This window comes from Heloderma suspectum, chromosome 1 (assembly GCF_057233095.1).
Source record: "Heloderma suspectum isolate Gila_16-S chromosome 1, 16-S_ref, whole genome shotgun sequence".
NCBI lineage: Eukaryota > Metazoa > Chordata > Lepidosauria > Squamata > Helodermatidae > Heloderma > Heloderma suspectum.
The window spans coordinates 388,679,330-388,695,114 of NC_139458.1; the positions used below are offsets into that span (position 1 = coordinate 388,679,330).

General features: G+C 44.5%; 1 protein-coding gene across 3 annotated transcripts in view; it reads left to right on the plus strand.

Moving 5' to 3' along the window:
• The window catches only part of TOGARAM2 (TOG array regulator of axonemal microtubules 2), a 121,175-nt gene that overhangs the window by 70,519 nt on the left and 34,871 nt on the right, over positions 1-15,785 (plus strand). For all 3 annotated transcript variants that reach the window (XM_084828603.1, XM_084828605.1, XM_084828604.1), the window contains 2 exons: positions 3,869-4,010; positions 7,953-8,058. In XM_084828603.1, coding sequence (XP_084684729.1) covers positions 3,869-4,010; positions 7,953-8,058 — 248 coding nt within the window. The remainder of the gene's footprint in view (positions 1-3,868; positions 4,011-7,952; positions 8,059-15,785) is intronic.

Sequence of the window (15,785 nt, forward strand, 5' to 3'; positions counted from 1 at the left end):
AATTGGTGCCAGTTTTTCCAGCCATGCCACACATCCCTCTTGAGTCACTCAGAGCCAAAAAAAAAGCAAACGGAGCACTATTTTGCAATAGTAATTGCAGGTGCGGGTCTCCTGATCTGGACTGGGCACATAGCAGGGGAAGGTGAAAGCCCCCCTACCCCCCACACTAAGGTCCTAATCTGGATTACTCCCCTGCATGTACTCTAGAGTAAAAATGAAAGAAAGATGTAGCTTTAAAGTAACATCTTTTTCCGGCCCCAGTGTGTGGCTTGCTGGGAGAGTGAAAGCCTTGTGCGATATTGCCACTACACACAGCAAGGAGGACTAGAGATAAGGGCAAAGGCAAGAGGCAGAATGTAAGAGACTGAAGGAAGGAAAAGAGATGAGACTGAAAGATGAGGCTGGAGGGAGACGTGTGAGATGAGGAAGGAGGAAAAAGGGGGAAACAGATGTGGTCACAGTTGGTAGTGTTGGTACAGATTAAAAAAGGAAATAGTAGGGTACAGAGAGACCTGTAGGTGGGGAAATAGGAAAAAAGAGGTAAATAAGAGAAGATGGTGCTCAGAAAAAGGCTGAGGTAGAAGACAGCATGAACTATTGGTTGCAGAGAGGAAGAGGAAAGAGTGTGTGATGGGGTAGAAAAATAAAAAAAGTGAAGACTGGCAGAGAGAGGAGTTCAGAGAGATTCTCCCCTAGTTTTCTTTCCCCCCAGCAGGCTTGCAAATGTATGCTTGCCTCTCCAGTTGTGCAGCTGGTATTCTGTGTGTGTGTGTGTCTGGGGTGTGTGTGTGTCTGGGAGGACCTTTGCAGTGGAGAAGTGGTGGGTTCTCCTTCCCTCACCTCTCCTTCACTCCAAATCCCCCTCCAAAGCTGCTTTTCCATTTGGAAAGCCACTCTTTGGACTTTCCTTATACCTAATACATGTGTAATGTGAAGTTCCACCCTGAAGGTTAATGTTGAAGGAGAGTCATCTGCCTCCTGGTGGTGTCTAGAAGGTGGACTCTGTTGGAGGTCTGCTGTGGTGGCTGCCTCCGTTTCTGGCCTTAGCTGTACATTGTCCAGATAGGAGAAAAGATTCCTTGGGCACAGAAGGAAAAGTAAATTGTACTTATAAAATACTCTGTTTTAAAGAATCGGATGTGCACACATTTTGAGCAGTGCTCGCCTCCTCCTCCTCCTCCTCTTCCTCCTCCTCCTTCTGGGAAACTATGAAATGGTACCAACAAAACCATCTTCAGTACACCTAAACTGCAATTAGTTAAAGCCCTTATTATATACTGTGGAGTAAATATGGCTTCCTTCTACGCTTAGGTCCTGTTAAGGCAGGAGGGGGCAACCTCTTTCAGACTGTGGGCCAGGTTGCCCTCCAGACCAAGCCCGGCAGGCCAGATGATGTTGAGGATGCCCACCCCCCACCCCTGAAGCCCCTCTCCCTCCCATGACATCATCATGGCCATGGCACCCACTTCTTTTTTTTAGCGGTTAAGGTTTAAGGATGATAATACATTTAAAAGAACAGCACAATCAGGAATGTGTTGCAGTGAAGGTTTTTCGAGACTATACCGTTCAAACTTCAGGTACGCATAGTAAGTTTTAAATGTTTCACCATGAAACACAGTTCCTGGAACATAGAAAATTAGTATGTCAGGGAGAAAGAAGGGTACTAGCATAGCCATCTTCCTGTTCTGCTGGCTTTCTATAAGTGGGGAGTTCTTTTCAATATAGGAGAGCATTCAAATATGCAGTTCCCTTCTGCAGTCTGAATGGCACATCCAAGAAAACCTATACCATGTGATTCTCCTGATTGCCTGGTTCAGCTCTTCCTGTTAGGGGCAACTATGGCACCTGATGATTATCGTGCAAATGCTGACAGAGAACATACGCACTCCCATTTGCTCCCATTTTGTGTGCCCAGTTAGCCTCAGCTCTCCATTTGGTGCCAGCTGGGGATGAAGAAAGTAGTTCCTGCCTGGTACACTGAAGTTCACTAGCACATGACAGGTGGGGACTTCCCCTCAACTCTCTCATTTCTCCTTTTCCCCGGTGAGCCACCTAGCAGCATGGAGGTACCAACCTTGCATTTGCCTGGTGTTGAGACAAGAGTCTGGAATTCTCCCAGTGCCTTTTCTCCACTTTCAAGGTCCCTGCAAATAGCATATGACTCAGCTGCTTCTTGTGTCCACTGGAAGCTTTATTTATTTATTAATTTATTTTCTTTGGCCTGCAACTGAATCACCTTGTCCCAGGAAGTAGGTAGTTTTTGCAGGCAAAGCAGACTGTCAGGGTGATTCGATATTAATGCCATGTCTGCAATTCATTCGAGCCTGCCGGCCATCAGTAAGGAAATGAATACCTCTTTAAGCAGATGCGGCACAGGGCAGCAGAATTGCTAGGTGGCGGCAACCAGCCCAGTTGTGCTGTACCACTTCCACTCTGCCGATCCTGTCTCTCCGTCACATGTCTGCAGGAGCATATTGTCCCGGTGGTTCCATCATGGAGTAAAGTGTATGCAAAACTCTCTGGCTATATGAGGGTTAATGGTGCAGGGGAGCTGTCTGCCTCTGGCTGCAGTTAATGCTCGATGTTACATTGTGAAAGACAGAAGATGGCAGGCCAGAAGAATCTCTGCAAGGTAGCAGTGGCTGCCTCAGCTCCTGGGGTGTGACTGCTGCCTAGATAATCTTGTCTAGTGAGCAAAGTGGCAGGCAGTGGACATCAGGTGGCAGACTATTCTTCGAGCTGGGAGGGAGACAGTCCTCTCCCAGCTTAAAGGATGGGGAGAGGGCTGGCCTTGAATGATGGGTGCCCTTAGGTAGGGATGGATGAGAAATTCGTTCGGTCCAAATTTTTATATGAACTTACTCAGTTCCCACTTCCTGAACTTGTATGTGAATGCACTTGTCCTCCAAAATCTGTACTTTAGTGTTGTGATGCAATTCGCAACTCACAGATATACACAAAAATGAGTATACTAATTTATTTATTTCATTTCTATACCGCCCAATAGCTGAAGCTCCCTGGGAGGTTCACAAATAAAAACCAAAAAGCACCCAGTAAAACAATATAAAATATAAAAACATTAAAACCACAATGTAACAATACAACCGGAATAAAACCTAAGGAAAAGTGTGCACAAAAATGCATTGTATTTGGGGAAAATTACTCTTGAAAAGTGTACCCACTAGGAAAAGTGCAACCAAAAATGGGTATTTAAAAGAAATGCACACAAAAAAGCATACAAATTTCCATGCAGATTCCTTTTGGTCGAATTCAGAAGGTGATGCGGAAATGAGTCAAAACAAACTTTGGTTGGGAAAATGAAAACTGGAGTGAAACAAAAATGGACAGATTTGTCCATCCCTACCCTTATATATAACTTGAGCACGCTCCGGGAGAGAGCGCAGGACAGGAAGGCCTGGCGTGCTATGGTCCATGGGGTCACGAAGAGTCGGACACGACTGAACGACTGAACAACAACAACAACAAACCCTTATATATGCATTTTCTACAACTGCCTCCCCTGCCCCCACCCCCAATAGAACTTACTGGACCCAGGATGCATGCAATGTACAGCCAAATGCACATTCCAATGCAGATGGTCTATCTTGAGCTTCCCCTAACCTGGTGCCCCCCCAGATGTGTCAGACTACAACTCCCATCATCCACAGTCTGCATGGACTGGTTGGGAAAGGCTGGTCTATCCTCTCTGCAGTGTTTTTAATGGGATATGACTCAGATATGCATCTACAACTGAGAGGGAAGAGTTAGAATTACTCCTTTATAATGCAAACTTATTTGCAGCCTTCCATATAATTTTCTGACTACTAGGGTTATTGTACTTACACTGTTGTTGTTTTGACATTTACAGCTAACTCCCTGCCAGCGAACCTCCAGGATTCTCCAGAATGGGAGGAGGACCTTGTAAACAGAGATGCCTTAGAAATAAGACCCTTGTCTCACCCACAGCAGGGGCTGATTGATGCTCTGAAGTGGCTCAATAGCAATGATTGGTAAGGAAACATAGAACTTTGGCTTCTCTCGCATCACTTTACTCTTCTGCATCATGTCATAGAGTGTCCTTGAATTGATCAAAAGTGAGATTCAAACACTTTAATATTCCCCCCTCCCGCAATTTCCAGCCAAAACATACCCCCACATCTTCTTTTCATTCCTTCCCTCTCCCAAATGTATTTATTTATTTAAGAATTTACCATTGTAATATATCCAACCATTGTAATATATCCACATTAATCAGAGTTTCTCACAACAATGAAATTAAATTTGTGCTTGATGCTGAAATAGCAGTGGACTTTCACTTTCAAAACCCAGTTTTGAAAAATGGTGAGCTTATTTTAAATGAAGTTCCAGGGCAGCACTCCTTGGGCCTCAGTCCCTGGCCCCATCTATATGGCACTGCTTTGACCCCCCACCCCATCGCAACTGCACAGCAATGTGGTTTCGAATCAGCATGCCCTGCGATACACTCATGATGTACTGCATGCTTCCCTAAGACACTCGCTGTGTCCTTTTTTTTTTGGCCATTATACTGAAATGCACAGCTGTGCAGTCCCGTGAGTGTGGGGGTGCAACACTTCAGTGGCTATTTTATATTTCAGGGGCTCTGCTGTGTCTTTCTGACCTGGTTTTAGGTAAAAATTGGGTGTTTTGTGCTCCTTCAATTCCACACCATCAGTTTTTGTCAGTTCCCCAGCCTGAGACTCTCGCGATGGTTCGTACTCACAACAAAATGGTGCCCGGAGTGATGTTGTTCCTTCCCCCAAGACCCTCCCCAGCCCTTGGGTACTGAGTCCAAAAGCAATCATTACGAAGATACGAAGCTGCAAAAATGTGCGAAAGTGTGATTAAATAAATGAAAACGCCCCCCTGTGCCTCTGTAACTATGCAGCTGCAAAAGGATGGGGGAGTTAAAAGGGCATTACAGAGTGATGCAGGCACTATGCATGCCTACAACATGCCCACTGTAAGGTGTGGAGTCAGTTCGGGGAAGGAACAGATGGCCCACAACCGTGGGGGAACCCACAGCAAACCCCCAAAATCGCAGTAAAACAACTCCTTAGAACTCTGCTTTTTCTGGGTGAAAACCACGGATGGCTGTGATGTCCTAACTACGTCATCTATCACGATGGGCCTCGACTCGCACCCGCCCCAGAGTAAAAGCTTGGTGTAGATGGGGCCCCTGTCATTTCCCCCAGCCTTATAATGCCCCACACCCTAATTGCAACTCCAGGTAACAGACCACCTCTGTAGTGTTATAGAATTGATCATTCTATCCCCGACAGTTGGATAAAAAGTGGTAGAGTTCTGCAAAAACCACCAAAATCCCTACTTAAAAAAAAATAAAGTATGGACGATTCGGGCTTACCACAGAGGCTTGGCTTGGATGCAGCCCTTAAAAGAAGCCAGGCCTTTCTCACATTCTAAAAGAGCTGCAGACTAAGAATGCTTGTATTAACTCTGTATCTCCAAGTTAGTGACAGTAAAAGGAGGGAATGTTATAGGAATTTTAAAAACCTCTCAGCTGCTTTCTGACCAAGTTCATTCCTACATAAATTTATGGCAGTTACAGCTAGGGCAGCTGGCCCCAACCTGGTGTCTTCAGATGTGTTGGACTACAACTCCCAGCATGCTCCATGCTGGCTGGGGCATGCTGGGGGTTGTAGCCCAACACATCTGGAGGGCACCGGGTTGGGGAAGGCTGAGCTAGGATATTCATTGCTGTATCACGAAAAAAGAGGAAATGCATGACTCCAAAAGAGGACAAAAGATTGCATGGCTTTGCATAACATAATCATAAACATAGATGCAAATCCAGAAATCATTACTATAATTTAATAGAAAAATACAATACATCTCAACATAGCGGGGACAACTGTGACCAGGTGACCTGTGTATCTGCTCGATCTGCAGTCCAGGTGCTCACAGTCGATGAACAACTTGAAGGCTCCTACTCTCCCTCGTTATGGTTCTTGATCTTTAAACCAGGCTTGGACCAGGCAGCCCTTTAAACAGAGGTCTGTCCTCTGTAAACTAGGACACATTGCCAGCCAAGTTACAGCTTCTTTGGTGAAATTGTTCTGTGTATGGCATGATTGGCCAGCTTCAATAGGTATGTTTTGTAACAGTGGTGGCTGGTGGCTCTGATGTCAGGATAGCTCCTTTAGAGCTCTGACTAGTTCTGACTGAAACTCAGAGTGGGTTCACCGCCCCACTGTCACCAGAACCACCAGCCTCCACTGCTTATAAATGTGACTAAATTGTCTCATTGATCTCAGTGGGGCTGAAGTACAACTAACTTTATTTGGATTTATCTTGTTGTGAAAGTAAAATTTTGGCTCTCCTTCCCACCCCTCCTGTTTCTTTCTTTTCTCTACCCCATAAAAGTCAGTTTTCACAAGAGAAGATACACTGAACGGCCTCCTTGAAGCCTTTCTGGCCCTATTTATGCTATGTGCTAATGATGTCAATGAAGGATAGGTTACAGAACTGAATGCACATTCTTGCCAGTCTTACATTTGGGTTTTAGACCATTTGAAGGAAACACTGATCGAAGTGTTGCATGGGAAAGCTCCCAAAGAAATAAAGCAAGCAAGCATACGACAAGCAACTCATAATCTGTGCATTGTCACACAAAAAAAGTGTCTTGTGGGACCTTAAAGTCTGATCTACCATGGCATAGGCTTTCATAAATTACAGCCCATTTAATCAGTTGGCAAAGATACACACAAGCAGACACAGACACATATATAGAGAGACCCCCCAAATTGTAGTTCTTGCATTTCATGGCCTTTTGGCCCCACCGCTAACATTGTTTTCTTGGGCCGACCCAAGACATTTTGCCGCCTGAGGCAGAGAAGAAAACTATGCCCTGCCCATCAAGGTACCACGTTATTTTGGCATCTAAGGAAGCAAATCTCACAAGCTCTCTCCCCATCCATGGCAGTAAAAATACAATATTAACATATTAAGTAATTAAATAACTAACAGTTTGCTGCCCTTTCAGGACACTCCAAATCTGCTGCTTGAGATGGCCACCTCACTCTGTCTAATGGTAGGATTGGCCCCTATCTACCAATACAAGAATACTTCACGTCTCTGATCTTTTTGGTTTCTGGTCTTTAAGAGGCCACCAGACCGTGTCTCTCTGTGTGTGTTTGCTGTAGAAAACTAACATGGCTACCACGGTCCTTTCCCCACCAAAATCATTGTCATTTGACTTGACTGATTGCATTATTTTTCTCTCTATATAACTCAGTGTATATACCTGTCAACTGAGGGTAACACTGCATGCATCTGATGAAGTGGACTCTACTCTATGAAAGTGTAGGCCATGATAAATCTGTTAGAACCTTGTTTTGCCTTAAATACGCCTCGTTTAGGCTGCTACAGACTAACATGGCTGCCTCTCTTCTGAAAGTGATTGCTCTGGAATTTGTCACCTGTGTTCATTTTTGACACCAACTCACCAACAGATGGTGCTGTTAATTCAGCAAGGCTGAGTCAAGGGGAATTATTGGCAGAAAAATAAAGTAAAAAAGGAGGGGGGGGGAATGCAAGCTTTGTCTCCTAGGCCTCACAAGAGAGAGTTTGCCATACAGGTCTCAGCCCTTCCCAAGGACTGAGCCTATCATGTGGAACTAGTAAATCAATCACACTCTTTTATTCAGCTTAATTCACAGGAGATACTATCTGGCACAGAGGCTGGTGGTGAAATACATTTTTCCTTCTGGTAGTTTTAAAGCCATAGTGTGTAAGAGCTTCTGTTAAATTCAGCATCTTTGCTTTTCTGTATTCCTGATATGTGACTTCTATGACACATCTCATTTTCGGACACTCTTGCTGTGTGAGAAACACTGTTTCTGCAAAATGCCAGGCGAGACCAATAATTTCTCTCCTCTTTTCTTTCCCTCCGTCTTCCTGATAATGCCTCTCAGGCATTTGAAGGAAAAAGGACTCTTCAGCATTAGATGCTTGGCTACCTGCCATTCAGAAGTTCTCCAGTGCAGACTTCATGATGTTTCCTTGGCAGCTACAAAAGAGGTGGGAAACGTGTATTTAACATATGTCCAATTTCTCTTCTCTTGTGGGTTACCTGATGCTTTCCAATCTGTTTTTATTTAGTCAGCGTGTCTCTGAGCAGTTTTTTAAAATACCTGTCAGCACTTATATATCTGCCCAATATGCTATTGATCTCTACTGAAAAATATGTAATGAATAAACTCCATAATCTGAACAGGGGTGGCAAAATTAAAATTCTTCACAGAATAAATCATGCAAATTAATAAAATTGGCATATTTTTAATCACTTTGTCTAAAGCTACCTGTTTCTGAAAACTCTGCTTTCAGAGAATTTGTACTCTATTCTGGCAAGGAGAATGGCTGTAGAGTAAAACAAGACAGGATGGAATGTACAGCAGGGTTAGGCATTCAGTATGTTTGGGGAACAGCATCCATGGGAGGAGGAGAAACTGCTGACAGAGGTCCTGTTTTCCTGGCCTTTTGAGACCCTCTCTCACTAAGTTCCTCACCCCTTGGAGTATTTCTCAGATGCTTAATAGGTGTTAAAGCCTAGAAGGTCACTTAAAAAAATATGAAGACTGAAATTCACTGGTTGCTCAGATTGAAAGTCAGATATTACATTCTTTACTTATGAATCTGCAAAGGTTCCTTATGTTTTTAATAGTTGTTGCTATTTTTTAAAATGTTTGGTCTGAATCTAGCTTTTGCAAGATGCAGGAGGGTTTGCTTCTCCCTCCCCAGCCTATGGGGGCATTCCTGGAGCCTTTCCCCATGAAGCTTTTATTGTGGACTCACTCACAGTAGTTTGCAGATCATTTACATGATGTTGTCATCCTCCAGGGCCTCTCCTGTGCTTTGCAACCATTATCACAGGGGTTTTCCTAATGGGGAAAGTGTGGTATTTTTTCTCAGTGGCGTTATAGAACCCTTGTGTTGTTGTTGTTGTTCAGTCGTTCAGTCGTGTCCGACTCTTCGTGACCCCATGGACCATAGCACGCCAGGCCTTCCTGTCCTGCGCTCTCTCCCGGAGTGTGCTCAAGTTCATATTCATTGCATCGGTGATGCTATCTAGCCATCTCATCCTCTGCCGTCCCCTTCTCCTTTTGCCTTCAGTCTTTCCCAGCATCAGGGTCTTTTCCAGGGAGTTTTCTCTTCGCATTAGGTGGCCAAAATATTGGAGCTTCAGCTTCAGTATCTGTCCCTCCAATGAGCACTCAGGGTTGATTTCCTTTAGGATGGACTGATTTGACCTCCTTGCAGTCCAGGGGACTCGTAAGAGTCTTCTCCAGCACCACAGTTCGAAAGCATCAATTCTTCGGCGCTCAGCCTTCCTTATAGTCCAGCTCTCACAGCCATACATTACTACTGGGAAAACCATAGCTTTGAGTAGACGGACCTTTGTCGGCAAGGTGATGTCTCTGCTTCTTACTATGCTGTCTAGGTTTGCCATAGCTTTCCTCCCAAGGAGCAAGCGTCTTTTAATTTCATGGCTACAGTCACCGTCTGCGGTGATCTTGGAGCCCAAGAAAGTAAAATCTGTCACTGCTTCCATTTCTTCCCCTTCTATATGCCAGGAAGTGATGGGGCCAGATGCCATGATCTTTGTTTTTTTAATGTTGAGTTTCAAACCAGCTTTTGCACTCTCCTCTTTCACCCTCAACAAGAGGCTCTTTAGATCCTCTTCGCTTTCTGCCATTAGGGTGGTATCGTCTGCATATCGGAGGTTGTTGATAATTCTCCCAGCAATCTTAATTCCAACCTCTGATTCATCCAACCCGGCATTTCTCATGATGTACTCTGCATATAAGTTAAATAAGCAGGGTGACAATATGCAGCCTTGTCGTACTCCTTTCCCAATGTTGAACCAATCGGTTGTTCCATGTCTGGTTCTTACTGTTGCTTCTTGACCCTCGTACAGGTTTCTCAGGATACAGGTAAGGTGGTCTGGTACTCCCATCACTTTCAGAATTTGCCAGAGTTTGTTGTGATCCACACAATCAAAGGCTTTAGCGTAGTCAATGAAGCAGAAATAGACGTTTTTCTGGAATTCTCTTGCTTTCTCCATGATGCAGCGAATGTTGGCGATTTGATCTCTAGTTCCTCTGCCTCTTCGAAACCCAGCTTGCACTTCCGGTAGTTCTCGGTTCACATACTGCTGAAGCCTAGCTTGTAGGATTTTGAGCATCACCTTGCTGGCATGTGAAATGAGCGCAATTGTGCGGTAGTTTGAACACTCTTTGACGTTGCCCTTCTTTGGAATTGGAATGTAAACTGACCTTTTCCAGTCTTGTGGCCACTGTTGAGTGTTCCAGATTTGTTGGCATATTGAATGCAGCACTTTAACAGCATCATCTTTTAGGATTTTAAATAGCTCGGCTGGTCATCTCCGCTAGCTTTGTTGTTACTAATGCTTCCTAAGGCCCACTTGACTTCACTCTCGAGGATGTCCGGCTCAAGTTCAGTGACCGCACTATCATGGCTATCAGGGACATTCAGATCTTTCCTGTATAGTTCTTCTGTGTATTCTTGCCACCTCTTCTTAATCTCATCTGCTTCTGTTAGGTCCCTGCCTTCTTTGTCCTTGATCATGCCCGTCTTTGCACAAAATGTTCCCTTGAGATCTCCAATTTTCTTGAAGAGATCTCTAGTCTTTCCCATTCTGTTGTTTTCCTCGATTTCTTTGCATTGTTCATTTAAGAAGGCCTTCTTGTCTCTCCTTGCTATTCTCTGGAACTCTGCATTCAGTTGGCTATATCTTCCCCTTTCTCCCTTGCTTTTCGCTTCCCTTCTTTCGTGAGCTACTTGTAAAGCCTCATCAGACAGCCACTTGGCTTTCTTGCATTTCTTTTTCTTTGGGATGGATTGAGTTGCTGCCTCCTGAACAATGTTACGGACCTCCGTCCATAGTTCCTCAGGCACTCTGTCTATCAGGTCTAATCCCTGAAATCTATTCCTCACCTCCACTGTATATTCATCAGGGATATGATTTAGGTCATACCTGAATGGTTTAGTGGTTTTCCCGACGTTCTTCAATTTAAGCCGAAATTTTGCAAGAAGCAGCTCATGATCTGAGCCACAGTCAGCTCCAGGTCTTGTTTTTACTGACTGTATGGAGCTTCTCCATCTTTGGCTGCAAAGGACATAATCAATCTGATTTCGATATTGACCATCTGGTGACGTCCATGTGTAGAGTCGCCTCTTGTGCTGTTGGAAAAGAGTGTTTGCTATGATCAGCATGTTCTCTTGGCAAAACTCGATTAGCTTTTGTCCTGCTTCATTTTGTACACCAAGGCCATGCCTGCCTGTTATCCCGGTGATTTCTTGACTTCCTACTTTAGCATTCCAATCCCCTATGATGAAGAGGACATCTTTTTTTGGTGTTAGTTCTAGAAGGTGTTGTAGGTCTTCATAGAACCGATCAACCTCAGCTTCTTCGGCCTCAGTGGTTGGGGCATAGACTTGAATTACTGTGATGTTGAATGGTTTGCCTTGGATTCGTACTGAGATCATTCTATCGTTTTTAAGATTGTACCCCAATACTGCTTTTCCCACCCTTTTGTTGACTATGAGTGCTACTCCATTTCTTCTAAGGGATTCTTGCCCACAATAGTAGATATGATGGTCACCTGAATTAAATTCACCCATGCCTGTCCATTTTAGTTCGCTGATTCCCACGATGTCGATGTTCAATCTTGCCATCTCATGTTTGACCACCTCCAGCTTACCTTGATTCATTGATCTGACATTCAAAGAACCCTTGTATAATGGTGCAATTCCACTATACCACAATGCCATCTAGTGGTTGTATAATGGAACATATAGAAAGGCAGATAAATGTTTTTTTCCCTGGGAAAAAAACATGTGTAAAGGAGACGATCTTAATCCTGCAAAGAATCTGGAAGCAGAAGCCTCAGTTAAGGTGCAGGTTAAAAGCCTCATGTAGAAACTGCTGCCATACTGCTATCCTAGAGCTGGGAACAGTGTTGTAGATACTAGCTCAGATCCGCACACTTGCCAGTTGGGTCAGGCATACCTAGGATCTTCACATTCACATGTAGGTTTTAAAAAGGAGTTTTCTCCTTATTCCAGATCCATCCTACTTGACTTGAACCAGGGCTATTTCTCCTATTTCTTTCTTTGATTTATACCCCACTTTTCAAGGTAAAATCCCTCCCAAGGTGGCTTACAAAGATGAGAAAGCAGTAACATATATAATATTTGAAATAATATTTAAACCAGTCAAAACTAGCCACATGAAAACAGCAGCAGCTAAGCATACCACATTTTAAAAAGCCAATAAAACAGTGAGTGAAACAAAAATCATTTTCAAGGTCAGCTTGCGGGCAAATATGGAAGAGGCCATGCATACTTCTCCAGGGAGAGAATTCCAGAAATACAGGGCCACCACTGAAAAGGCCCTGTCTCTGGTACTTGCCTGTCTCGTTGATTTTGATGGCAGGCCAGAGAGCCTCTGAGGCCAATCATAGGCTCCTATAGGTTCAAGCATAACCTGGGGTTGTGTCTCCTCCGCCGACAGAAGGGCAAGGTTTCTGATCCAGCAGAGGCTTCTGTAAGTGGAAAGAGGGAGAGAAGCCATTTTTACTGACTCCCCTTCCCTCTGCAGTCTCCTGCATGCCCCCCCCATCTGCTCTAAAGGGTTGGAGGACCTTTTGGTAGAGCATGGGAGGTGGCACAGTGGGCTGCAGAAAAATGGGGGTCTTTATTAGAATAACCCCTCCTCCATTCGCAGAAGCCTCTGCTAGATAAATTTATTTTATTTATTTATTGCATTTATATCCTGCCTTTTTTCCTCTTGCAAGGAACCCAAGGCAGCTTACATTATCCTCCTCCTCTCCATTTTATCCTCACAACAACAACCCTGTGAGGTAGGCTGGGCTGAGAGTCTGTGACTGGCCCAAAGCCACCTAGTGAGCTTCCATGGCCGAGTGGGGACTAGAACCTGGATCTCCCAGCTACCAGTCCAACACTCTCACCACTACACCACACTGGCCATGCATACTTCTGACACAACTGAATACAGCTCCCGGTCCCCAACTGTTCAGGGATTTAACAGTCAAAACCACTTATTGCCACTCACGTTACATTCCTAGTCTTTAGTTGTTCGGAAATGACTAGAAGAGAGTATCTTTGTACCTTGCAAATTGTTAGATGTACACTGTTCAGTTCCCATATGTAACTCATGACCAGTCTCCAAGAAGGCCAAACCACACTTCTGAGACACATGGCTGACTATAAAAGCTCCCATCTTCTGGCCATGTCCAATAGAAGCAGCTTTCAGAAAAGACATGGAGGAACAAAAATGCAACCGTGTGTGCTCTTCTAAATGTAAAGCTGCTTTCTCCAACCTGGTGTCCTCAAGGTCTGTTGGACTACAATTCCCATTACCCCAAGCCAGCATGGCAGGGCACCAGGTTGGGGATGGCTGATGTAAAGTACGGATTTTAACATTGAGCTGTGGCCCCATCCTGTATAAAGCATGTGACTTGGATAATGCCATGGTTTTATATAATAAATCTATTTTGTATGTAAAATTCAACTTGCCCATATCTGTCTGTAAAAGAGGAAGAGACATTTTATACGCAGATTCTAATATTCTTGTACAAAATACCTTTGTGGTATGCCAGGTAATGGGGGACATGTGTATACACATCACATAAAGCACTGATTAGGAAAAGGATCAGTCCCTTGAGTATGTGTATTTGGAGGTGGATGGGAAGCCACAATTGATCCACGCACATGGCCTTCGTAATTGACCTGATGCATGTGTATTTCATACTTAGATATCAAAACCCAGGTTCAACCTAGAATCAAAAGACTTGAAAGGTACCTCAGAGGTCATCTAGTCCACCTCCCTGCCGATGCAGGAAATCCACTTCTACAGCACCTCTGATAGGTGGCCCATCCAGTCTCTGCTTAAAAACCTCCAGTAACAGGGAGTCCATAGAATCATAGAATAGTAGGGTTGAAGGGGGCCTATAAGACCATCAAGTCCAACCCCCTGCTCAGTGCAGGAATCCAAGTCAGAGCATCCCTGACAGATGGCTGTCCAGCCTCATCTTGAATGCCTCCAGTGTGGGAGAGCCCATCACCTCCCCAGGTAACTGGTTCCATTGTCGTATTGGTCTAACAGTCAGGAAGTTTTTCCTCATGTTCAGCTGGAATCTGGCTTCCTGTAACTTGAGCCCATTATTCTGTGTCCTGCACTCTGGGCTGATTGAGAAGAGATCCAGGCCTTCCTCTCCGTGACAACTTTTCAAGTACTTGAAGAGCGCTATCATATCTCCCCTCAGTCCTCTCCACCACCTTCCAAGGGAAGCACCTCTGTGTCATAAGTCCAACCATGTTGATTCTCTCTGTTCCAGTGGAGGCTGGTGGCTCCGATCTCAGTGGAGCTGTGAAGCCACTCCGGATTTCAGTCAGAATTAGACAGCACCTTGGATAGCTCCTTTAGAGTTCTGACTGGTTTTGACTGAAACCTGGAGCAGATTCACCACCCCACTGACATCGGAGCCACCAGCCTCCACTGCTCTCTTCTGTCAACTGCATCTCATTGCCTGGATGTTTCCTGTATCTTTACCAAAGAAAAGGGGAATCATGCCTAATTTGCGTCACCTACATTTTCCACATTGCAGTCTGGCATTCCCAGAGCGCCTGTGCTGGACTCTGAGCTAGCCAAGTCACAGATTCCAGATTGCTTATTCACCCATGACTGCTGTGAGCAGCTTTGCTATTTATTTGACCACTTAATGGATAGGTTTTATTGCTCTCATTTTAAACCCTTCTAATAAAAAGCAGGAGGGAAAAGAAGCCACAGGGGCCATTTCTACGCTTGTTCATTGTTTGAGCAGCTGATTGGGCTGTTAAAACAGCAGTGTTGGCGAGGCCGTTACGCCTTCTTTCATCTACAGCATATCATGACCATTCTGTAATTTGTGGTCTTCAGCTTTTCTCTAAAATAAACATAGACGTAAACTTGATTCCCAGGTTATGGGAAGGTTTGAGCATGTTCAGATGTTAATTATCTGAATATGGAACTCAGTTCTGTGGGATTCAAACTCTTCCACCTTGCAAGCAGATGATAACACAAACATAGTTTGAGAATTTGAGCATAGACACCCCGGCCCTGCTTAATGTGTGTGTATATGTGTGTACAGTGGAGGCTGGTGGCTCCAATTTCAGTGGGCTATGAATCCACTCTGGATTTCAGTCAGAACCAGACAGAACTCTAAAGGAGCAATCCAAGGTGCTTAACCTATTTTGGGGGCTATGTTTCAGCACCCTGGATAGCTCCTTTATAGTTCTGGCTGGTTTTGACTGAAACCCACAATGGATTTACAGCCCCACCAAAATCAGAGCCACCAGCCTCCACTGTGTGTGTGTGTGTGTGTGTGTGTGTGTGTGTAAAGACATATGGATGACTTTTCTCTCCTCCATAAATCCTTTCTCAGAGAGATGGCGACATCTTCAGTTTTGATTCCTGCCTAGTTATGCCCATCTTTTACGGTCAAGGAGTTGCTTTTTATATATACTCTTAAAAGTTATATAAGAAAATAGGACAGAGAGATATTTCTGGCACTTCCTGATCACGGACAGCTCACAGTCATCTGTCAGGACATGCGGCTCTTGTTAAGGGGTGTGTGTGTATTTGTGCTCATGCTTGTGAAGGCAAAAGTGAGGCAAGGGCAGTCTCTCACATGGAAGACAGCAGCGGTTGCTCAAACCAATGA